This window comes from Tasmannia lanceolata, unplaced genomic scaffold (genome assembly GCF_043159265.1).
Source record: "Tasmannia lanceolata isolate RefF3 unplaced genomic scaffold, GAP_Taslan_0.1 ptg000008l, whole genome shotgun sequence".
Lineage (NCBI taxonomy): Eukaryota > Viridiplantae > Streptophyta > Magnoliopsida > Canellales > Winteraceae > Tasmannia > Tasmannia lanceolata.
In genome coordinates this window covers 27,359,960-27,384,465 of record NW_027518685.1, presented here as the reverse complement: position 1 = coordinate 27,384,465, position 24,506 = coordinate 27,359,960, and the positions used below count along the sequence as shown (strand labels likewise).

Here is a 24,506-nt window from a genome sequence, read left to right as displayed (position 1 = left end):
ATCATTTCTCCCGTACTATATAGTAAGCATGAAATTTTAGAAGGGTCGTTCGGTACACCACCCATTTCTTTCAATCGTTTACATATTTATAATTAGAAAGTAGAAGTTCAAATCTGCATTCAGCTCAAGATTATTATAAATGAAATACATGTGTATGGTGTGAAAATAATAATCTTGAGCTGACTGCATATTTGAACGATTGGAAGCCCAACGTCCCTAATCCTGAGCTGAATGCAGATTTGAACAATTGGATAATCAATAGCTGAATGCAGATTTGACCGATTGGAAGCTCACCTTCCCTAATTTTCACTTTACTTTCACAATCCATGGGTATACTTCTATTCCGTTTGGATTCCCCATGCAACCTAGGAAAATGCAAATCTCCTTGTCAGCTCGTGTGTCATCTAGTGCTGCTAGGGAAACCGGGATGTTACAGTCTTGAGTAGGGGCCTGCCTAGGTATGGGACTATGTAGGACCCAGCCTGGTATGAGACATGTTTATAGTGCCTAGCATAACACGTTCCATCAGCTCTGGAGCTATAGAGCAACCATCGTGTCTCGTGTTCAAGTCACGGAAGGCACAACTCGTGGACAGGACTACTTGGAAAGGGCTACCTCGTAAAAAGCCAAAGTGAAGTTGCCATAGTGTGGGCCACCTTGGAAGGGGGGGGCGACTTGTGGAAAGGGCCACCGAGAAAAAAAGAGGCAGGAGTGAGTGTCGTCACAAAGTGGGACACCATGGACCGCGGATGCATAGGTATGCTATAGTCATGAGTTGGGCATGCCTAGTTATGAGAAAAGGTAGGATCCGGCTTTGTATGGGATGGGTTTAAAGTGCCTATTCTAACAAAATTTGAAACTAAAGAAGGTAGGTTGAGAGAGAGAGAGAGAGCTCCTCATTTGCCCTTTCCCACGATCCTTCTCCATATCCCTCTCTTTTCCATCCTTTTCCCCACGCGTAGGTAAACACATCCTCTTTTCTTCAAGTGAACTAAAATAGGGGATTTAGGTATGATTAACGGGGATATCCTTAGCATCCAACCTACAGAACTCAAATTTCCATGTAAGTCCTCTTTTTCTCTCTAATTTCAGATTTTTCTTCTCTTCTTTAATTGATCAACAATGATCTCATATCTTTGCTGTGAAATCACAATAGCCCATGTCGTTATTTTCTTTGATTTCATCGTTGGTACTTTTTTTATTGCTTTATTATGAGTTGGGTGTGAATTGTGATGTTATTATACATAATACCCATTTGTTTTTTTTTTTTTGTGGGTTTTGCTGTTTGAGTAATATCTTTGTGGGTGATTTTGATTTCTCTAATATTATTTTTCTTTCATTGTATGGTATGAGAAGTTGAATTAAAGAAGCAGAGCTCATGTTCTCTGCAACTGATTAACAAGACAGAACAGTATGTGGCCTTTAAGGTAATTTTTTGCTCTACATTGGATTTCACAGTCAAGTAGTATTCGTTTCTTTTATTATTGCCTGATTTTTCACTTTTTGACGTAGTTGTGATTTTTGCTGATGAGACCCTAAATTTACTACTAGTATGTGGATATGCTGTTTCTCTTTCGGCACGGTCCTGGATCCATGTCACAAATGTCTCCGCTATTTTCAAAATATAGCGATTTTATCATTTAACAAAACTGAAAATTAATAAAACATTTAACAAAACATTTTGATAAAACAACAAAACTGAAATAATCCCGAAAATTTTAAAAAATATAGCGATATTTTCATTTAATTCGATAATATCCCGATATATTTTTTTAATTTATATAGTTTTATATATATATTTTTTAAAATTGTTTGTTTATCGTTTGTTTCTTGTTATAAACCCAAAAAAGTAAAGAAAATTAATATATCCATAGATTTTCTCTTGCCGAGAAATTCCCGAGAATGATATTTGTGACTTAGCCCCGGATTATATTTATTTGTTTTAGGTTAAAACAACTAACCCGAAGAAATACAGCGTGCGTCCTAACACGGGAATTGTTTTGCCTGGGTCGGCATGTAATGTTACAGGTGAGCCCTGCTCGATCGGTTCTCTTTATCATTGTTGTTAGCTTCTATTGGTTTTGCTTACTGATATGGATCACTTCTATTTGGGGTTACATTCTATCGGTCATAAATTTTGATTACTTTCTATGTTTTTTTTTTTGTCTTTGTTTTCCTAGTGACAATGCAAGCCCAAAAGGAAGCTCCACTTGATTTTCAGTGCAAAGATAAGTTCCTTCTTCAGAGTGTTGTTGCAAATCACAGCACAACCACAAAGGACATAACCCCGGACATGGTTGGATGGTTTTGTCTATTGCCTTTTGATATCAAATATTGCTATGATATTTCTTTCTGAGTTTCATCTGGCATAAATTGGTCTTGCAGTTCAGCAAAGAAGATGGAAAGGTTGTTGAGGAGGTCAAACTGAGGGTGGTTTATATTCCTGCTAATCCCCCCTCACCAGTTCCCGAAGGATCAGAAGAAGGAAATTCACCGAGGGCTTCTTTGCTAGACAATGGAAACCAAAATTCCTTGTTTGATGCTGTAAGTATTTCTTTTCACTAGACTTTTTCCTTTCTGAATGACCTTTATGGTTCAACTATTTTTGATGTGTTCTCTTCCAATTTGTTTGAACTGCGCATAGATTTAATGTTGGGAGAATTTTTTCAGGTGTCAAGATCTGTTGATGAATCGAGCGAGAAAAAGTCAGAGGTAAGTCTGTATTCCTTAAGAGGGTTGCAAATTGCATTTCAAAAATTATTATATCTTGGTTAAGTTGTATTGGGAACTATTACTTTTGATAAAACATATATTCTACATTCTTTCTCTTCTATGGTTGCAAGTGTTGGAGATGTTGGCTCTTTATTTATAATAACACGGCAGATTGAAGCTATTTATAATTAATATAACTTTCTTTCTTTTGAGAGGTGAGAGAAAAATATAGTAATACCGTGGTAAAGAAATCTACAACATCCAGGACGAGATGGCCCACCTCGCCAAGGTAGTACCAGAGAAATAAAATTTTATGTACATCTAGCCCTCCCCAGGCCCCGCAATGGTGGGAGCCTCGTGCACTGGGCCGCCTGAAAATCCAAGGGTGGTCCCGAAATGGCAACTATAAGGAGTGAAAATTATTAGGTTGCTTAGTAAGTTTTAACCTTTTGAAAACTCAAACCTAAATTTGAAAATTAAGAGATCAACAATGAAATTCAAGCACACAAGTTAAATCTAGAGGTGCAATACAAATAAAGAGCTAGAGTTCAAGAGAGAGTGCACCCGAGATTTAAAGTGGTTCGGTCCTCAAAACGTGAGGCCTACTCCACTCCACCAACAAAAAACCCGCTGATGGCTTCACTATGTGATCTTCTTAACTTCGGCGAAGATCAATGCCGATTATAAAATTCCAACCGCCTTTAACCTTGGTGGCGATCTTCACCACGGAGAGTGGGCTACGCTTCTCCGAACACTAGCCCGATGCAAAGTTCCTGAATAAGAAAGAAAGAACTAAAAATCCTTCACAAGGGTTTACAAATAAGATGTACAACTTTGAGCCTAATGATCCAAATCCTAATCTTAGAGGATGAGAGGCATAAACAAGCTTTGATTCACTCTTGGGATATTCAAGTAGAGTTTAAGAGTGGTAGGATTTGTTATTGGGGTGTTTGGAATGCCCATATTTATAGAAAAACCCAAATATGACCGTTCAGTGGCATTGTGGTAATTCCAGCAAAATTCCCAACGGCTATAAATCTGGCCGTTATAGTGATCTCGGAGTTCCGAGAAAAAATCTCGGAGTTCCGGGAATACAAACAGAAATTGAAAAAAGGCTACTGGACCATTTCTCGGAGCTCCGAGGAATGTCTCGGAGCTCCGAGAATTCTCTTGGAGTTCCGAGAAGCCTATGACAAGCAGATTTTCAATTCTTGTTTTTGGGCTTCCAACTTTATACCAAGTTGGGATTGTTACGAGGGTTCCAAAGTGTTGGAACACCACAAGGACAATCTTTTATACATTTAGGGTGTGTGAGATTAACTTAATTATGCCTCTTAAAATCTAAAACTAAGATTGGATCTATACAATCTAAATTGAATTCGATCTTCAATACGATTCTTCAAGTCTTCATTCGTCTTGGATCTCCGATGTCTTTGGCCTTCATAATGTGGTCCAATGAGATCTTCTTTGGCCTTAATTTAAGCAATGTTGTCTTAGCACCAATGTGATCTACAACTTAGACAATCAAACACATTAGTGATCATAAATCACTTGTGTATTGGAATCATCAAAATAAGATGGGAATGCCAAGGTGGAAACCATTGGGCTTACACCGCCCTTTTGAACAATCACAAAACAGTTGTATAGTGGAAGATATTAACCCAGAGCTGATACCTCAATTTCCACGCCTTCTCTTGCAATAAGGTCTGCCACTTCATTTGTGTTTCTTGAACAATCTCTTGTACCTCTTGTGCCAATTGTTTCACGATACCATAAAAGAAGATATTCTCCGAAGTACTCTACAATTTTTCCTTAAATGGCCACTTTGAAAACTTAGTGAACATGTCGACCGTGGCTTTGGGAAATACCCTGATATTGAAACATTTTTAAAAATGGGTTCTTATATGATGGATGCACATATATTTTCCAAAGAAAAATTTGAGCTAGTAGTACAGATCGGCCTCACTTATTTAATGATCTAAAACATTTATCTGTTAGGCCTTGTTATGGATGAGCCACACATCAAAATTCATTCCCATCTAACGATTCTAATCCTCCAATCAGTGGCCGTAAATACAGACCATTGCCTCTGTTTTCTGCCATCCATTTAACATCCACAAATCAGAGGGTTAGAATCCAATGAAAATGGATTTTGATGTGTGACCCCATTCATTACAACTTTACAAGGCCTAACTGATTAATGGTTTGGATCATTTTACAAGTTGACCCCCTTTATACTTCAACCAGCTCATATTTTTCCTTGGAAAAATATGGGCATCCATCAAATAAGAACCATAATTCAAACCCTAAAATATACAGAATGAATAGGCTATCCAATCAGTTCTTCGCTTCCTTGCACGTAATGAACCTTTTATCTCTTTTCAATTTCTTATTTGCTTGACGATTTAAGATACTCTTCCTTGTCAGCTTTTGACTTAGTGATTATGAAAAATGCCTGCTTCTGCTATCTCATCGCTGACTTTAAACCTAATGATCCATAATACTCTTTACATATACTCCAACCCATATTACCTCGGTGTGACACAATTTAACAGGCACAATCATATAAATCATAATACTTGTCATTTGCTTATCAAAATATTCATATAAAAATAAATAAATTGGGTTTATCATACTTCTTGTTATATTAATCACACGTTGAACAACAGCAATGGTGTTCCTATCGGCTCCTTGATTTATTTTGGTCGAATTAGGAGTCATGGTTATTGTTGTCACTTCTAAAATGATCTGGTCTGATAGGATAGGTTTCGTTCTGTGTTGCATGGATTCTTTGCCCCCCTATGCCGAATCCGTGTTGACACGTCTCCACGTGCGAATTGGACATGGATTCGCATGGGACACACCCGGATTCTTGTTGTAGCCGTGTCCCGCACGAATCCTATTTTTTCGGGCGAATCCGACACATCGTTGTTTGTTTTAAAATGCGAATCCTGTATATTTTCCCTTTAAATGTGCACAACCCATACTCCTTTAATAAAAGCCCTAGCACATCGACCTTCCATCCGTGAACATCGACCCCTCTTTCCCCTTCTTAAACTCTCATAATAAAAATTCTAACGTCTCGACCCTCACTTTTTTCATTAATATATATATATATATATAGAGGAAAGTGTTGGTGAGCTTAAGCTCACCAAACTTATGGTGAGCTTAAGCGCCCAATCACATTGGGGCCTACTTTGTTAGGATGATCCAACGGATTCATTTGAAAGGCCCTTACATAGATGGGGTGTGTACCAAAAATCAGCTCCATAGGATCATCCTAACCCATCCATTTGTGGAGGTCAAAATGGACAAACATTATTTGTCCACAAATCTCCCCATTTTTGTCCTCCACAAATGGAGGGGTTAGGATGATCCTATGGAGCTGATTTTTGGTACACACCCTATCTATGATAGGGCCTTGCAAATGAATGGTTTGGATCACCACAGAAAATGTGGGACCCATGTGATTGGGGCGCTTAAGCTCACCAACACTTTCCTCATATATATATATATGAGAAAAGTGTTTCTAGTCTGCCGACTAGAGATCATTCTCTAGTCCGGCGACCAAAAACACTTGGGTCCCACATTTTTTGTGGTGATCTAAAGCATTCATTTGATAGGCCCCATCATAGATAGGGTGTCCACAAAAAATCAGCTCTATATATATATATATATATATATATATATATATATATATATACTCGGTCTTGTAGATAAGCTTATCTACTCGGTCGGCTAAAAACAATGGGGGCCCACATTGTTTGGGTGATCCAAACCATTCATTTGAAAGCCCTTTACCTAGATAGGGTGTCCACAAAAAATCAAATCCATAGGATCATCCTGACCCATCCAATAGTGGAGGGAAAAATGGGAAAAAATGGATAGAGACAGTTTCTCCACAAATCTGCTCATTTTCCCTCCACTGTTGGATGGGTTAGGATCATCCTATGGGTCTGATTTTTTGTGGACACCCTATCTAGGTAAGGGGCTTTCAAATGAATGGTTTGGATCACCCAAACAATGTGGGCCCCCACTGTATTTAACCCGACCGAGTAGATAAGCTTAGCTACAAGACCGAGTAGCAACACTTTTCCGTATATATATATATGAGTTAAGTGAAGCTACACATACGTGTAGCTAACTTAGCTACACCAACGGCTTAAAATACAGTGGGCCCATATTGTTTGGGTGATCCAAACCATTCATTTGATAGACCCTCACATTGATAGGGTGTGCCCAAAAAATCAGCTCCATAGGATCATCCCCACCCTTCAAACTGTGGAGGCAAAAATGGACAGATTTGTGAAGGTTTTTACGCGTCCATTTTTGCCTCCACAAATCGTAGGGTTGGGATGATCCTATAGAGCTGATTTTTTGGGCACACCCTATCTATATGAGGGCCCATCAAATGAATGGTTTGCATCACCCAAACAATGTGGGGCCCACTGTATTTTAAGCTGTTGGTGTAGCTAAGTTAGCTACACGTATGTGTAGCTACACTTCTCTCTCTCTCTCTATATATATATATATATATACATATTATTTAAATTTTTAAATTTTTTATTTTATTTAATAAAAATTACCAAATCGACGAATCCTACTTTTTGGGGTTTGCCGAATCTGACACCTCGAATTTGTGTCGGATCCCGTCACGAGAATCCGAATCCATGCAACACATGTATCATTAAAAGATGAAAATATCATGATATTACTTGCCAAATATCATTCTATACATTAATGAAATGCAAAAAATAACTTCTTTCCATTTTTTGTCGTACTGACCATTTCAGTCAAATTCCGAGAATTTTGGTCAAATTGCGATCAAATTTCTAGATTTTTGGTCAAATTTTTGGGGAAATAATGAGGTGACAGGAAATCATGTAGATTTCGTTTTGGTGGGGATGGAAATTGAAACATTTCGGTCGTTTCGGGGAAATTTAAAACCATGGGTAGTTGGCTGGACAACTATGTCAATGATAGAACTGTCAAAATACAAGGAAGCATTGGGAACTTCCGTAAATACAAATTTTGAATTCACGGAATTCTCAAAGGAGCTGAATGGATACCCCAAATCGCCACATGTCACTCCCAACCTCATTACCTGCAATTCTCTCTCCCTCCACGTCATTCCTAGCACCGTGAGATGGAGAATCCATTAAAGCATCCTTGCCTTTGTGAAGATGATCCATATTTGGGGCCCCCAGGAGTGCTTGGCATAGCTTTTTAGCTCGAACTCCCCTTGGGATGGAGGGACCACCTAGCCCCACCAACAGAGACCATCGCATGATAGCACACATTATTCCTTTCGCTTGCTCCTTCGTGAACTGCCTCCCACCATTTGATCCAACATCCCCCCTTGATCTCGAAACATTAATTATCGACCTGAACCTTCAACAATTTCGACATGGCTTAAAAATTCTTCAACACTGCCTTGACACTAGCCCAGCCAAAGACTCCAATATGATCGGTGGCCACCCCAGGCTTTTTGGCTGTCTCTCCTCCCCACACATAGAAAGGGATATTGAAAAATCTGATCCATATTTCATAGGGGATGGAATGGATCCCTAGAAACCGCTTCTTAAAACCCCATAAACTATTGAGATCCCCATTCCCTATACATTGAAGAACGTCATTTGCCCCTCCTTCTGATTGGAAGATTAGGAGAATAAACCCATCCTCAATAATCCTAATATTCATAAAGATGTAGGGGCATACAAGCATGGTTTTAAATCTCCACCGAACCGGCACGAAATGACCGAAATGTTTCTGTTTCCATCCCCACGGAAACCGAAATGACATAAATGCATGAACCAAAATCATAAGTGTAATAGTCGTATACTATACTATTCTGTATTATATAATTATATTTACATAAAGTGAATAGAAAATGTGGTGCATGCATTATTTATAAATATTTATATGAATTACATGCGAAATTTGGCAGGTACTAAATTGTTTGACATGCAAGACAGTACATTTCATTAGGTGTTTGATATTTTTAAACCATTATGGATGGTTGTCTTGCTTATATCATGATTTCTAAGTGCGTATTTGTGTTTATTATAGCCTTTACTGAAGTTTTGTCTTTAAATTCTATCAGCTGCAAATGTTTTCGTACGTTTCCCTGATTTTACACCGAAATTTCCACTAGAACCGAAATGTTTCCCTTTCCGTGGTGGCCGAAATCAAAACCGAAACTTAAAACCTTGCATACGAGCACATCATCCATGCCCACATGGCCTGGATGGCCAACATGGCATGGCATGTGGGCACATCATCCATGCCCCATGGCATGGATGGCCCATTCCAAGAGGGCCCATTAGCAACCCCAAATTTAGAATTTCATCTAATGTTGGCATGCCTAGTAGCATGTCAATGCCTTTCCAATTAATGAGTGTGTTGCCTTCTTAAAGTTTCTTATTTTGATTTTAGTCCTTAAGTTAGCAAGTTTATATTCGTAGGTTTTTTTTTTGAATGGTATTCTTAGGGTGTTTTAAAAGTAACTTTCATAAGTTATTTTAGCCATTGCTTTGAATAGGACTTAGGATCTATTTTATTAGTGTTGCTTCTTTTAATTAATATTGAATGTAATTGGAAAGAATACATGTCTTTAAATATTGGACCTATGGAATAAGAAGAAGAGCTTGTTTTTTGGCCATTAAAATATTGAATGAAAAGTGAGTTTTGTGGAGAAAAGGTGTTTGTACACTCATTTCTTGGAGTTTCCCTCCAAACGCGAGTTAGCTTTTAAGCACCACAATTATTCTTTGTAATCCTAATTTTGACCGAATCGCCTTCTCCGTTGCTGATTGCATGCCGTCCTGCGTCAATTGGTATAAGAGCTAAGCTCTGCAAGAGTTATATCTAATGTGGATTCGGGAAGTTGATGATTCTCTAACCGATGGAGCAATCGTATGGAATTCCCATCTCCTTTGGCTATGGTGAGTGCGAGCACCAGTGCATTACTTGGATTGGGGCCATCGAGACGTGTTATGAGCAATACAGACTGGCCCACAAAGACATGATTCGGCGTGCTAGGAAGATTGTAGCCCATCTGCCATCATGCTTAATCATTTTGGATACTCATGGAACACAGGCGACGCGAATTGAGAAAACCACCGTTTAGTAATTGGTAGGAATTGCGTGAACATTTTTTGAAAACATTTGCATCGGTAACTTATCAACAGTCCTTGAAGTTTCAGGCTAGAAGAATACTTGAGCAGAAAGCCCAAAAGGCCAAGGAATTTGCTAGAAGGAAAGCCGTCTGTCTTATAATTCAAAAGACACGGCGAATGTACAGGGCTAAGAATGAATACAAATGTTAGGTCACTTCCGCCAACATTATTCAGAGTTGGGTTCGTCGAAAGATTGCCCATGACAACTACTTGAAAATCAAATGGGCTACATTTGTCATTCAACACTCCTGGAGGATTCAAATCACTCGGTAGTGTTCTCGGGTGCATCAAAATCCACCTATGGAAGATCTACAAATCACAAATAGCAAACCGGAATGTCAAGTAGAGGAACAATTTTATGAAGAACAAGAATTGCGCCGGGGAATGGAGCAAGCCTTAAAGGACAAGGATTGGCCCTACCTCGACGATTGCCCCACCGTTGATAATGGTGACGGGTTCTTTCTACTTCAACTACCTCGGTTCGACCGGCATATTGAGAGCACGTTTTCTAGTTGAATCAAGTTTTGTCACCCACCCAAAAGTGCCAAATTAATAGTACGATGGAAGTATTTGATTTGTTGGAGAGGCCTTGACGTAGGACACTAGTATTAGTAACTTTCTTTCTTGTTTTCTTCACTAGGATTAGTATCTCTTTCTTTCTTTTGGTAGAATTTTTTTAGTTGGCAAGATTATTATTCTAATTATTGTTTCTTTCTTTCTTTTACCACTTTCTTTTGTATAAGAGGTTGTAAATCATGAGTTAACATTAATGAGATATTGAATAAAGCAAAAGCTTTTCTTTATCTCTCTTCTTTCCTAGTGGATTCTAGGGTTCTTCTTCCCTTCTCTCTTCTTTCTTAGTGGATTCTAGGGTCTTCTTCTTCTTCCCTAGTGGATTCTAGGGCAATTTTCGGTTCGTACGCTTCGGGTGCGATTCCACGTTTGATCCATTGCGTTAGTTGGTATCAGAGCGAGGCCTCTCCTCGGATCGATCCTGCTTGCGTCCGCCGGCAAACATCATCAACCGAGGCTCGGATTTATGATGCTTATTTCCCGCACAGCTGGGCCCGGCTAGCTATTTTCAGGTTATTTTTTCTCCCTTGACCTCATCCCACCTTCATGTTTCTACCCAATAGCAGCCCGATCAACTTTGCAACCCCATCGTTTGCATCCGAAAATACAGCCCAACAACCCACCATCCCATAAGTCCATAACTCACTTTAATACCTAGACCTTTTTTTCCCCACTTCCTATGATCCAAACCCATAAACTTTAGGGGTCCCTTTCTGTTTGCTTCAGCCATCTTCTGTTACACTCCATAGCACTCGCCAAACACTACAAACTGCCACTTACCCCCCTCTAAACTTCCCGCAAGGACTTCTTCTTGCAGCCTTGATTTGTTGCCAATAACATGTGTTCTCAGGTCACCCCAAAAAAGTAAAGAAAAGAAAACCACCTCATCTCTCTTTTACTTTAGCCGGCACCCTTCTCATCTTCCCTGCAGATTTTAACCCAAAACGGTCCATTAATAACCTACAAGATCTTTCTTCTTCAACTTCCCAGAGAACCCCCCTTTTCCTAGTTTTTAGGCACCATCTTTATCCAACTTTCTAAAACCACACACTTAACCAAAATCCCTGTTAGTTATGTGCAAGATACTTTCCCAAAAAATTGAACCGAATTGCTATCTTTGAAAATCCCTAAAGACTAGCCGCACCTTTCCCCTTTCTATTCCTGAATTTTTGTCATTAATAGCCCTCTTTAACAGCCATAAAAATTTCTGTTTTTGCAACTCCATATTACTCTTCAAAACTTCCTATCCAAGCTACCGAATCCCGCCTGTTCCAGCCTATTGGGTTTCCACACAAACCCCATCTCTCTTTCATGGAAACTTCCCAGAATTGCCCCTTCCCTTGCGCAAATTCCATCGTTTGAGTTAACCTTCACCTGTCGAAAAAAATGCCGAATACGGCTACCTTTTACCCATCCATCTTACCTTCCTAACTTCAATCCAAACCATCACTTAAGTTTAGTCCTCACAATACCACCACCAATAGTCTTTTATTTCAGCTGCCCAAGACAACTTAAAACCCAACCAAAGAACCTCTTATTCCCATAGCCCAAAAAAAGAAAACCTACCCAAACCACCTTTTCCCAATTTACTTGAAATCTCACTCTCATTCCTACAAAACCAGTCCAATGTCCTTTACAAAGTCAGCATATAATCCCCTTGTTTTCAGCCCATCTTTCTCTATTATAGCTATTATAGCCATAACGAGCCACCCCCCGCTTATTAGAACTTAGTATTTTCAAATCCAAGTTCCTATTTGATTAATCTCTAATCACCCCAATTACCTTTACGGAGCCTCCACTAAACCTAGTCCCAGCATTTTTTTTGTTGAAATGGCAGGATGAATTCATTAAAAAAGGAAGATGGCCGAGAAACCTAGTCCCAACATTATTACCACGCGTCCCTTTTCATAATCAGAACCATAATCCCTCTCTATCTGCACCTTGATCTTAACCTTCGGTTACTACCCTAGATCGTTCTGCGTGCAGTATTTGGTTCATCTTCCTTACATGCAGGCTCGAGTCAAGTAGGCAAAGATAAGCATATTTTCATATATGGACCTATCAGTTATCTCGCCCTTCTTTGGGTATGGTGATTGCGAGTTGGGATGCATGGCCTGGATTGATGAAATTGAGAGATATATAGATAAATATGGCTTGAGCCATGCTGAGGCAATTAAGTGTGCAAAAGAGATCGTTGGCCTTCATGCCAAATCATTCTTGATAAAGCGACAGAGATTGGAACAATCACCCTTAAGTTGTTGGTACGAAGTACGTAATCCCTTTATTAGAGAATTTGCACTAGCTACGTATCGAGAGTCTTTGAGAATTCAATCTAAATTGAGATATGAGAAAGCCCAGAAGGCCAAAGATCGTGCAAGGAGAAAAACGTGTGTCTTCTAATCCAAAAGACATGGTCCATGTACCGGGCCAGAAGCGAATATAAGAGGTACATTAGTTTTGCAATCAAGATTCAGAGTTGGTAGCAACAAATGATCGCTCGAGTTGATTACTTGTGTACAAAATATGGCGCCAACATCATTCATAAAGCCTGGAGAGCCAAGATCACTCGGTGGAGAATCGTGATGAAATTCCGAGTTGCAGCGCACGAGTCAGAGATGACGGACAAAGATTTATCTCATCTCTATAACAACGCCGTTCATACCGAGTATAATAAAGGATACATTTTGCCTCAGCTACCTCAGATCAAAGAGTTTATCGAAGGCATGATTTCTAATTGAATCCAGTCCAACTACCTGTCCACACATGCCGGATTACCAGGCAGATGGAACTATCTGATTCGATGGAAAGGATTTCAATTTAAAGTCGAATCAAGCAGTTCATTTGTAGAGATCTATTCCACGACGGGTCTAAATTTCAGCTTGTTCTCTTCATTTTTGTCTAAACTCGAGGGCGAGTTTTTTTTTCAAGTGGGACGGACCGACGTAAGACACTAGTATTAGTAACTTTCTTTCTTCACTAGGATTAGTATATCTTTCTTTCTTTTGGTAGATATTTTTTTTAGTTGGCAAGATTATTATTCTAACTGTTGTTTATTTCTTTCTTTTACCACTTTCATTTACCATTTTCTTTTATATAGGAGGTTGTAAATCATGAGTTAGCATTAATGGCATATTGAATAAAGCAAAAGCTTCTCTCTCTCTCTCTCTCTCTCTCTCTCTCTCTCTCTCTCTTCTTTCCTAGTGGATTCTAGGGTTCTTCTTCCCTTCTTCTCTCTTCTTCCCTAGTGGATTCTAACGTCGTCTTCTTCTTCCCTTCTTCTCTCTTCTTCCCTAGTGGATTCTAACGTCGTCTTCTTCTTCCCTAGTGGATTCATGGGCAATTTTCGGATCGTACTCTCTGGGTGTGATTCCAAGTTTTATCTGATGCGTTAGGCCTTCAGTTCAAGGTAGGTGTGAGAAGTAGCTCTATTTTAACCGTCCTGATCCTTCCAAAATCGTCAACTAGACCGAACTAAACTCGTGGTCGAGCTCTTTTTAAGAAGGGGGTATGATGCAGGGGAATACGAGCACATCATCCATGGCCACATGGCATGGATGGCTCATTCCAAGAGGGCCCACAAGCAACCCGAAATTTAGAATTTCATCTAATGTTGGCATGCCATGTAGCATGTCAACATGTTTCGAATTAATGAGTGTGTTGCCTTAAAGTTTCTTATTTTGATTTTAGCCCTTCTAAGTTAGCAAGTTTATATGCTTAGTTGTTTTAAAAGTAACTTAAGTTATTTTAGCCATTGCTTTGAATAGGACTTGGAATTTATTTTATTAGTGGTTGCTTCTTTTAATTAATATTGAATGTAATTGGGAAGACTACATGTCTTTAAATATTGGACGTATGGAATAAGAAGAGCTTAGTTTCTGACGATTAAATATTGAATGAAAAGTGAGTTTTGTGGAGAAAAGATGTTTTTACACTAATTTCGTGGAGTTCCCTCCAAACGTGGGTTAGCTTTTAAGCACCACAATTATCCTACGTAATTTTTGATCAGATCATCATCATCATTATCGATCATACGCCGTTCCTGCATCACATAAGGCCACACTTTTTCTAATTGATAGCAAGAAAGCCTCCACCATTAAAAAAAGAAAGCATCTCTAAATTTCCCATCTTTAACCCCTTCCAATTAGGGGTTTCTTTAGAAACAGTCAGACAGGCAAGATGCCGAATCCTCTATCACTACTCGTTGCCATTGTCCGATCAACCATCGAGAGGCACTACCATCCCATTCTTAGTAGGACTGTGCTCTAGATGCCTTCTAGCCTTTGAATGGTTGGGTGACCATCTGACCATGAACCAATTCCAACAAGCTTAACTGCCTCTGGCAGCTTGTTCCCCACTCATTGGAAGTAGGGACTAACAACCCTTTCTTCTCAGGAAGAAGCGGCAACAAAGTTTTTGCCTACCAAAATTGATGTACCTACATAAACTACAATGCCTGCCCTCGGGAGGGCGGGCGGTTGGAACGGTTTCTTACAGTGTTGAGAGGTGACCCTTCTCTTTTCAAATTTGGTCTGCACTTCTCGCAGAAGCAATGATAACTGAAATTCCTGAAGTCTCACTACCCACAATTCCAATCTCATCTCTAACCACGCTGTACTTCTTTCTCATCAATCTCTTGCCAACGCTGCCCAACCTTCTTACGGATCTCTTTGCTTCCTACCATTCCCGTCAATCTCTTTCCTTCCTAGTTCCTACGCTGCCGCCAACCTCTTTCCTACGGTTCTCATGACATACTAAAGAAAGTATACCGATGATAATTTCACCACTCCAATCTCCAAAAAGGAAGGTGCAGAGGAACTAAAAGATTACAAACTGATTAGCCTAGTTGGCAGCATGCACACCATTCCTGCTAAGTTGTTTGCACAAGATTGAAGGGAGCCTTGGATCCTATTATCTCATGATCTCAAGGGGCTTTGGTTTGGTGTTGCCCCAAAATTTAGATGAGCTCATTATTGCTCATGAGTGCATCGACTCCCACACTATAAGGATTAGATGGAGGAATCCTGTGCAAGATTGACATGGAAAAAACTTACGGAAGACTTGAATGAGAATTTTTGAATTTTTTGTTAGGAAAATTGGGCTTTGGAATGAAGTGGAGGCTATGTATCAAGGCATGCGTAACATATTAATGCGGGTGCTTAAGAGGGAAGAAGAAGAAAATTAGAATACAAGAACACAACTTAGAGAAGAAGAAGAAAATGGGAGCAATGCTCAACCCAATTGATATTCCATCAATTACATAAGTTAATCAACATCAAAAAATCCCCTCTCAAGATAGTTTCTAACTCTTTAAATAAAAGAAAACCAAAGCAAATTCGTTCAAGCTCCTCCACTAGCTAGCTTAGGGACTAACATAACATTAATTGCATAGGAACTCACTAACTTTGACTGTTTTGGGAACCCACAGACACAGTCCACAAAAACTGCCATAACTTTTTACCCTCTTGTCCAATTTTCAAGCACAAATACTTGTTGGAAAGATCTCCAAGAGACCTACAACTTTGTAGTTTACCACTTTTCATAATTCTTCCATTTAGAAGCTCAAAAATCAGGTTCAAAACGGGCCAGCAACATTAATGAGGGACTGCACCTTGGAACTCCACCAAAACCTCCTAGGCATGACATGGCTACCATGTTGGCACTGCATCATTATTTCCGGGTGAGAAAGAACTCGCCCACGAGTTCTCATCAAGCTCTCCATGATAAGTTGTCAAGTCTTATTGAAGTTGGGTGAGAATTGATATTTGGAGGGAGCTCAACCTTGAATGCATTATCCCCAATTTTCTTAAGCACTTGAAAATGGGCATCCACACGATCTTGAAATTTGCTAAACTTCCTTGGTTAAAGAAAACTCGCCCTCGAACCTTGAAGTATCGAAGAATTATCATCAATTGAAACTTCCCAAGATCAAACTCCGCTTCATAATCTCCATGAAGAAGTGATAATTTGTCTAGATTTTGAACATGTTTGAATATATAAATATCAACTGTGAGCTTCAATGTAGGATCGAATAAAAATGGATCGATGTAATTGGATGAAAAAATCGATGTAATATTTTTCCATTCACCCATCACTTCAATATCCATCGGTTCACCTAATATGCAATTAGATCCAATTTCTTTGGTGATGAATTCATTGAATTGCCGTTGAAGTTCCTCGTACTCCTCGTTAGTTTCAACAACAAGTAGAGCATTGAATTTACCATTATCATTGGTCTCTTGATTAAATTCGTTCTTGGAAATAAAAAAGTTACTCTCATACCCTTTCTTGAACCATGCAATCCGATACGGCTTTGGATGTTGTTCGGTTTTGAGCTTGTGCTTGTTCACCATTTTATGAGATACGATGTTCTCACAACTCCCACTATCGATCACAATGGAGCAAACCTTGTCATGAGATTCGCATTGAGTCTTGAAGATATCGGAACGAAGCCAATCATCATCGGTTTCAACCTTTGGTGTAGGAAGTGCTCTTTGGATCACCAAACTTTCTCCTTCTTCGGGTTCGATTTCTTCATTTTGTATGCCATCTTCCTCATCATATATGGGTTGATTTGAATAGTCAATAAGATCCTCATCATTTTCTTCATCACCGAAGGCCACTACTTGCCTCTTTGGACAATCTTTGAAACGATGGCCAACTTGACCACACTTGAAACAAGCATTTGAATTGTTGGGACGATTGGGCTGATTTCCAACTTGATGTGTAGGGGCTGATTTTGTAGAATTTTTGTTGAAATATTCGGACCTTGACTTTGTACCTCCACCATGTGAAGATTCACCTTTAGAAGAAGGATAGAGACTACGAACATCCACATACTTTTTAGCATCACGACGAAAATGCTTAGCCTCCACCTTCAAGGCTAATTGATAAGCATCATTGACGCTCAACGATCGGTGCATTTCCACCTCATCACGAATGGAAAACTTCAAACCATCAACATACCTTACCACAAGTTGATCTTCACCCTCTTGAATATCATTACGAGCCATGAGTTTGTAGAATTCTTCGGTATAGTCCAACACACTCTTAGATTCTTGGCGTAGGTTGTTGAATTGAGAAAAGATAATTTGGGAAAAATTCAACGGAAGAAATTTCTCCTTAAGCCTTGACTTCATTTTCTCCCAAGAAGAGATCTTACGCTTTCCTTTGCGGATTCTCATCTCTTGAACCTTATCCCACCATGTTGAAGCGTAGCCACGAAGCCTTGTAGCCACAAGCTTCACACGTTGGCTTTCGGGTGTCTCCTTGTAATCAAAGAACTTCTCAATGGCACTAAGCCATTCAAGAAAATCTTCGGGTTATAGACGACCATGGAACTCCGGCAAGTCAATCTTGACGGTGTCGAAATCACGATAGAACCTTCCCAACCTAGCCTCCTCACGAGTATTGGCGAAGGGATTCACATCGGATTCATCACTAGAACCTCCATGGCTTGATCCACCACGCTCACTACGAGCCTCTCGGCGTTCAAGACGCATGGTAAGTTGTTCAACTTGTCTTTGAAGCGCTTGAAGTTCATCATCTCTTTCATCTCTCAAATCTTCCATCATTTGGTTACCACGCCTTCCTCTACCTCTTCGTGCCGCCATGAAAATCAAATCGAAGCTAGCCCAAGAGAGTATTGTTGGCTCTAATACCAGATAATGCGGGTGCTTAAGAGGGAAGAAGAAAATAATTAGAACACAAGAACACAACTTAGAGAAGAAGAAGAAAATGAGAGCAATGCTTAACCCAATTGATATTCCATCAATTACATAAGTTAATCAACATAAAAAAATCCCCTCTCAAGATAGTTTCTAACTCTTTAAATAAAAGAAAACCAAAGCAAATTCGTTCAAGCTCCTCCACTAGCTAGCTTAGGGACTAACATAACATTAATTGCATAGGAACTCACTAACTTTGACTGTTTTGGGAACCCACAGACACAGTCCACAAAAACTGCCATAACTTTCTACCCTCTTGTCCAATTTTCAAGCACAAATACTTGTTGGAAAGATCTCAAAGAGACATACAACTTTGTAGTTTACCACTTTCCATAATTCTTCCATTTAGAAGCTCAAAAATCAGGTTCAAAACGGGCCAGCAACATTAATGAGGGACTGCACCTTGGAACTCCACCAAAACCTCCTAGGCATGACATGGCTACCATGTTGGCACTGCATCACATATGCTTGGTTTTCCATCCTTATTAACATCATGCCAAATGGTTTCTTCAAAAGCTCAAGGGGCCTTAGTTGTCATTTCCATTCTGCTTTGGATGGAATTTTTGAAAAATTCTAATATGAAATGGAATCTGGAGCAATGCCACAATGCATTTTTTTATCTCTATAATTTGCCCATTTTTTATCGCTATAATTTCAAATAAATAAAAAATTGCCTATTTTGATATTTTTCTGAAGGGAAATGCACCCACCCCAACTAAGTGTGAAGGATTAAAATCCATATAAAAACGAAAAGATTGTCTCATTCAAAACCACAATTATGACATCTTCTACATTGTCTTAATTAAAGCCCCGACCTTTCATGCAAAGTTTCTGATCGTTTATATATTATTGTTGTGGATATCAAATTGCTAATAAGATTTTTTTCTTCAGGCATGGGCTATTATTTCCAAATTGACTGAGGAGAAAACCTCTGCCATTCAACAAAATCAGAAGCTTCACCAAGAGTTGGTATGGTTTAAATGTTCCTGTGCTCTCAAGTCATTTTACCTGTGTTCAATTTATAATTCTATTGTATTAGTGCTAGAACCCGAGCAATTGTTACTTCCATATTCCACCTTGTGGCACTGTTTTGCCAGCGACATGCAGGAAATCATCCTCATTCCCAACCGCACAATTGGATCTTTCTTCTGGGACCTTATTTTCCTAATGCTTACATTTTTTTATTTTTAATGACCTCATGCTGACATTTTGTGTTCAGGCTTATAATCCCTACATGATTTCAGTACTTTTTGTCGGTAATGTTTGTTACAGCTAAGGTCATGTTTGGCAACCATGAAATATTTTTCCCTGGAATATTAGCTTACCGAGTGTTGAGAGAGGGGTGGGGAGAGTTGGAAGGGAAGAATTGAGAGGGTATTATTTTTTAGCGACTTCTCACTCTCATGTCACTCATGCCCTCTCAATTCTCTCCCTCTCCCACTCCCCCTCCCCCCCACAACTTGATAAACCAATAATCCATGGAAAAAATTACATGGCTGCCAAACATGGCTTAATGGTATTGCAAATGCATGGTTTTATCATTACCCATATTGTTGCATATTTTATAATGGTCATTGGTATCTTTTGTACATGTTGGCCTTCCATCTGAGACACTTTATATCCTGATGGGGTTGTTTGGTGAGTCGTAGTAGAGCCAGGATAGGAACCTTGTCGAACTGTGGTTGCCTCTTACCCAGAAAAATGATGGTAAGTGCTACTTCAATTGCAATTATGTCCATTTTCGGGGTTAAGTGTGACTGGATCCCCTTTCTGATTTTCAATGTGCAACCAAACATCAGATAAAGTAGGATCTGGGAATCTCTGCTATCCCGACTCCGCAATCTGCAAACCAAACAACCCCTATAAGATCCTAATTGTAATCCTCATAATATGTGGAATCACTTTTTTGATAATTATATTTCACCATAATATGTGTAATCATTTTGGCCACAATCATAATCCTAATTCATGTTTGGCCATTCATGTTGACTTCAGTCCCTGAACCATGGCACCATAAACTGAAAACTGCCATCTCATTTCTGTATTGCATTTATACAATTGGATAAATATAAATATAAATCTAGTAGGACCAAAAAGCCATATGGCGAATATCTGCGATCATCCCACAGACTATGGCAGCTGGACCAGGTCATTAGAAAAGATTTTGTTCACCAAATTATCCTGGTTACAATGATTCACTTTATTGTGGGTAGGTCATGAAAGCCTGCGGAGAAGTGGGAGTATGACAATGGTTGTTGATATAGAACGTGCGGTGTGGAACAAGTCTTTCAACTTCTATTTCGTCATCTTATTTGTAGCATTTTTTGGGCATCAAATCTTGTTCATTTGGCTTGATTTTGGTTTACATAGAAAGATTTTTTGATTATATATCTAACGAGCCTAAGATCACGTGATTTAGACATGATTTGATGAAGTTATGGACGATTTACGGACATGCTGCATATCTATTGTGGGATTTATATTTTAGGGTTATTTTAGTAATGTTTCTAACTTTTATTTGGGTTGCTTTAGATGAAAGATTGAGATTAATTGTTTAGGTAAGTTAGCATTTAGAGTTTCATGTAGTTGAAGGACCATCACGTGTGCTCTAAAACCGTGGTATGAGTTTTCAAGCCCCCATAAGATGATTTAGTCGTTGCGTGTGATCTCCATCTTGTGTTGCTGCTCGACGTTCCTGCATTATTTGGTATCATAGCACAGGGTATCTCCGACACATGCACGATGGGATGAAGTCGTTGCACCGAACACCAGCCACTTTATCTATCACGGGATTTGTATTTTAGGGCTATTTCTATCATGTTTCTAACTTTAATTTGTGCTGCTTTAGATGGAAGATTGAGATTAATTGTTTAGGTAAGTTGGCATTTAGGGTTTCCATTTTTAGGTTTTGGCCATCTATATAATGTAATGATATGAGGAAGAAAAGAGATAGCTTTGAATAAAGAATTTTTTTGAAATATCCTTTGTGAAGAGAGCTTTGGCTCTTTCACGGAGTTGAAGGACCTTCACATGTTTCATGGGAGTTTTTCTCTAATTCGTGGTATGGTTTTTCAAACCCCCACGAGATGATTTAGTCGCTTCTTGTGTTATGTCATATAAAACAATATAGCATGTTGGATAACCAATATTGTACTTCATATATGAAAATTATGTGCAATATGTTTCCTCACACACATAGATGCATATATAATGCCAAAATAGGGGTTGCCATGTGCATGTCCACACCTTCTTGCATATCTATGCATTTTACAATTTTTAATTAATAGCCCAATCCAGGTTTCGGGTGCAATGTTGCAAATATTTTTCATGTTAAATCCTTTGCTGTACTTTATTGTACATGAATCCTTCACCGAAATCTGTTTTCTTGGGTTACTGGAACAATTCAAAGGATTTTCATGTATCCATCCTGCCTTTGCTGCGTGAGCTGATGGGTTATTTAGGTGGAGGTTTTACCAGTAGTGCAGCCTAAGGGTGGAGTATATTATCAGTTTAGGTGGTCTCCACTGGATGTGGCTTTTCGCTATGGTAGACTCCTGTGGAGACTTCACCCGAACTTGTGATTGTATGATGGTAGAGCATCTGAGTTTTGTTTAGCATAGTGGGTGTGAACTGAGTTTTGTTTGTCGATTTTTTCAATCAAAGCCACATTTATTTTCTTTTCTTTTGTTTCTTTTCTTCATTTGGGCTTTAAGCAAGATTATGTGTTTTCGGAAGGCTCGATAGCCTTGTAAACAATGTCCCTCTTGGGCTTCAAGTTAAGAGACTGCTTTTTCTCTTTCGATATTTTAAACATGGCGCACTTTATGGCCTTACAAATTTTTACTTTATTTTCTGATGTTTAATAATGTGTCATGCTACAAGAAAATTACCATGTAGATTGTAATACATTGTTTTGATATTGTAATACTTTCAAGCACCCCCCAAAAGCTTGCTTTAACCTCTATATCTTGCTTTTCGTAAGTCGGATCAGTGACTATATTAATCCAAGTAAATATTTGTTCAAATACTTTCTTGTAATATTGATTGCTAAATAATTCCTTGGAGAATCACTTTTAATGAAATGGAAATGATATCACAAAACTCAGAGACCTTTGAGTATAAAACCGTCATGGACTATGTTCTGTTCAAAGTTCAAACCTTTAAGACGGTCATAGGTGCAGGTTGCAGAGCTGACAACTAGGAAAGAATCTTGAAAAGCTACATTGAGCGGATGATTTCCACATAGAAAACACTGTCACACAGCCATTAGCTTCATTATTAAATGAAGGATTTCCATACATTATCTGATGAATGCTGTCTTATGTATATTATGTTTTTTTTTTTGCATGTTATTTTTTGAAAGGGAAAAATACAGATACACCCCCTCAACTTTTGGACATTTTCAACGGTAACCCCGACCTTTTGAAGTCATCAATGACACCCCCTTAGTTTTCAATAATGCTTGTTACGTGACGGGGTGGACGGGAACGAAGAAATTGTCAGGGGGTGTCTGATGAATTTTGAACTATAGGGTGAAAAGTCAGGAGGTGTTATCATCGTTGATGACTTTGAAAAGTCAGGATTAACATTGAAAATGTTAGAAAGTTGAGGGGATGGATCTGTATTTTTCCCTTTTTGAAATTGACATTCGATTTTTTTTTTATCTTCTCTAAATGTATCATCTTCTGGTGGAGCAGGAGCTGCTAAGAAAAGAAATCAGCAAAAGCCATGCGAGCGGCTTCTCATTTGTGTTTGTGGTGGTGATTGGTATCCTTGGCATCTTGTTTGGGTTCCTCGTTAAGGTGAGTTAAAGCGGACGGATAAGAATGGGATGACATGTGCACAAAGATTATGTAAGCTATCCATTACGTGCCCTCCATTTTTTTCTATTATTAGAACTTGTGCTTAGTTTACTCTTACCCAACTTCAAGAAAACTTCTTACTAGTAGTGTAAAAAAAGGGGGAAATTATGATCCATCTATTTATATATGTTCATCTCAATTTTAATACGTTTTTCTTTGAGATGGGATAATTGTGCCACTCTTTATCTCTTTGTGCTTGAAGCTAAACTCTCGTCCTGACATTTTTACTCTCTAGAAGTCTTGTTTTTTATTTGCTTCGGAGGATAGCTAAGGGCGTGCTAAATGGGTCGGGTCAGGTTCAACTTTTGCTAAAAAGTGAATTGGAAGTTTGGAATCACCCCGAACCCTGACCCGATTTTATGGTAAAAGGTCAACTAAAATTCCCAAAAATTGACCCGAATTGTACCCCTAATCGTAAACACATGGAACATTGCATTTTCAATTATTTTCGGGTTGAAGACAGTTCAAAACACCTAAACTGTTATTATAAACCAAGGAATTCTGGATACCATGTTGATTATTTTTTGGGCTCAGGCCCTGTTTTGGTTTTTGAGCACGGATTGTAAGCCCAAAACTGATTATTGGATTTAAAAGTACACTTAAATTTGAGTCCAATAATCAGTTTTGGACTCACAGTGGGTTATGAAAAGCCCAAACAATCAGGGCCTCAATATTATAAAATCCATTTGCGACCTCTTAGCTTCACAGTTTTGAATCAGCCATGACATACATAATAGTTTAATATGGAATATCGCGCATGTTTGATAATTCAGTACATGCCACATTTCACATGTAATTCATATAAATATGTATACATATTACACACATGACATTACACTTGCAATTCATAAAAAATAAATTGAATAATGATATGGTAACCGAGTTGGGACCGAGAGTGGAACCAAGAAAATAGCCTCTCAACGCATTAGCAATCTGTCCCTTAATTTTTGGCCTTATTCTCCATGAAAATGGCAAAACTACCCCTCCCACATGCCACATGGCATGGCATGTGGGGATATATTATTTCCCACTCTCGGTCTCCATAGCAGCACTTAAAGAAAGTCACGTACTACATATTGTTATAGTATACCACCAATATGCGTACAATTTTTATTTCCTAATGCGTTTCAGTTTTTAGCTTTGTTTTGGAAACAAAAATATTAAGGTTGTTTTGTGTAAGTTTCAATGGAAATTTAAAACCATGGTTTTAAGTACCTTAGAATGTGTTGCTTCCCTAGGTCGATGGAAACCCTAGGGAGGGAGGCATTTTCTTTCCTATTTCGTCTCTCGTTTCTCGCTTCTCTCTCTCTCTCTCTCTCTCTCTCTCTCCTTTCCTAATATCTCTTTCTCCCCCTATCTTCTTTTCTTTTACTTTTCTGATCTCTTCCTGTTCTCTCTCTTTCTGCTTTTTATATTCCCCCCTTTTCTTCCTTTCTGGTCTCTCTTTCTCTTAGCTA

General features: G+C 38.8%; 1 protein-coding gene across 2 annotated transcripts; it reads left to right on the top strand.

Moving 5' to 3' along the window:
• Window positions 1-818: 818 nt before the first annotated feature.
• LOC143885022 (vesicle-associated protein 1-3-like) lies at window positions 819-23,227 on the top strand. Of its 2 annotated transcripts, XM_077388968.1 has the most exons (8): window positions 819-1,063; window positions 1,357-1,427; window positions 1,947-2,028; window positions 2,181-2,296; window positions 2,386-2,544; window positions 2,671-2,712; window positions 19,079-19,156; window positions 22,885-23,227. In XM_077388968.1, exons 1-8 carry the CDS (start codon window positions 1,012-1,014, stop codon window positions 22,996-22,998), a joined length of 714 nt encoding a protein of 237 aa, XP_077245083.1. In that variant the 5' UTR covers window positions 819-1,011; the 3' UTR covers window positions 22,999-23,227. The 2 variants fall into 2 exon arrangements, with proteins under 2 accessions (XP_077245083.1, XP_077245084.1); XM_077388969.1 differs by lacking the exon at window positions 19,079-19,156 and having other exon boundaries at window positions 820-1,063.
• Window positions 23,228-24,506: the final 1,279 nt, after the last annotated feature.

What these genes read in the sequence shown, in the direction of transcription:
- LOC143885022 (XM_077388968.1), top strand. Translation starts at nt 1,012, where the DNA reads ATGATTAACGGGGATATCCTTAGCATCCAACCTACAGAACTCAAATTT. An exon ending in TACAGAACTCAAATTTCCAT is followed by an intron (nt 1,064 to 1,356) that starts GTAAGTCCTCTT and finishes TGGTATGAGAAG; the next exon opens with TTGAATTAAAGAAGCAGAGC. An exon ending in GTCGGCATGTAATGTTACAG is followed by an intron (nt 2,029 to 2,180) that starts GTGAGCCCTGCT and finishes TTGTTTTCCTAG; the next exon opens with TGACAATGCAAGCCCAAAAG.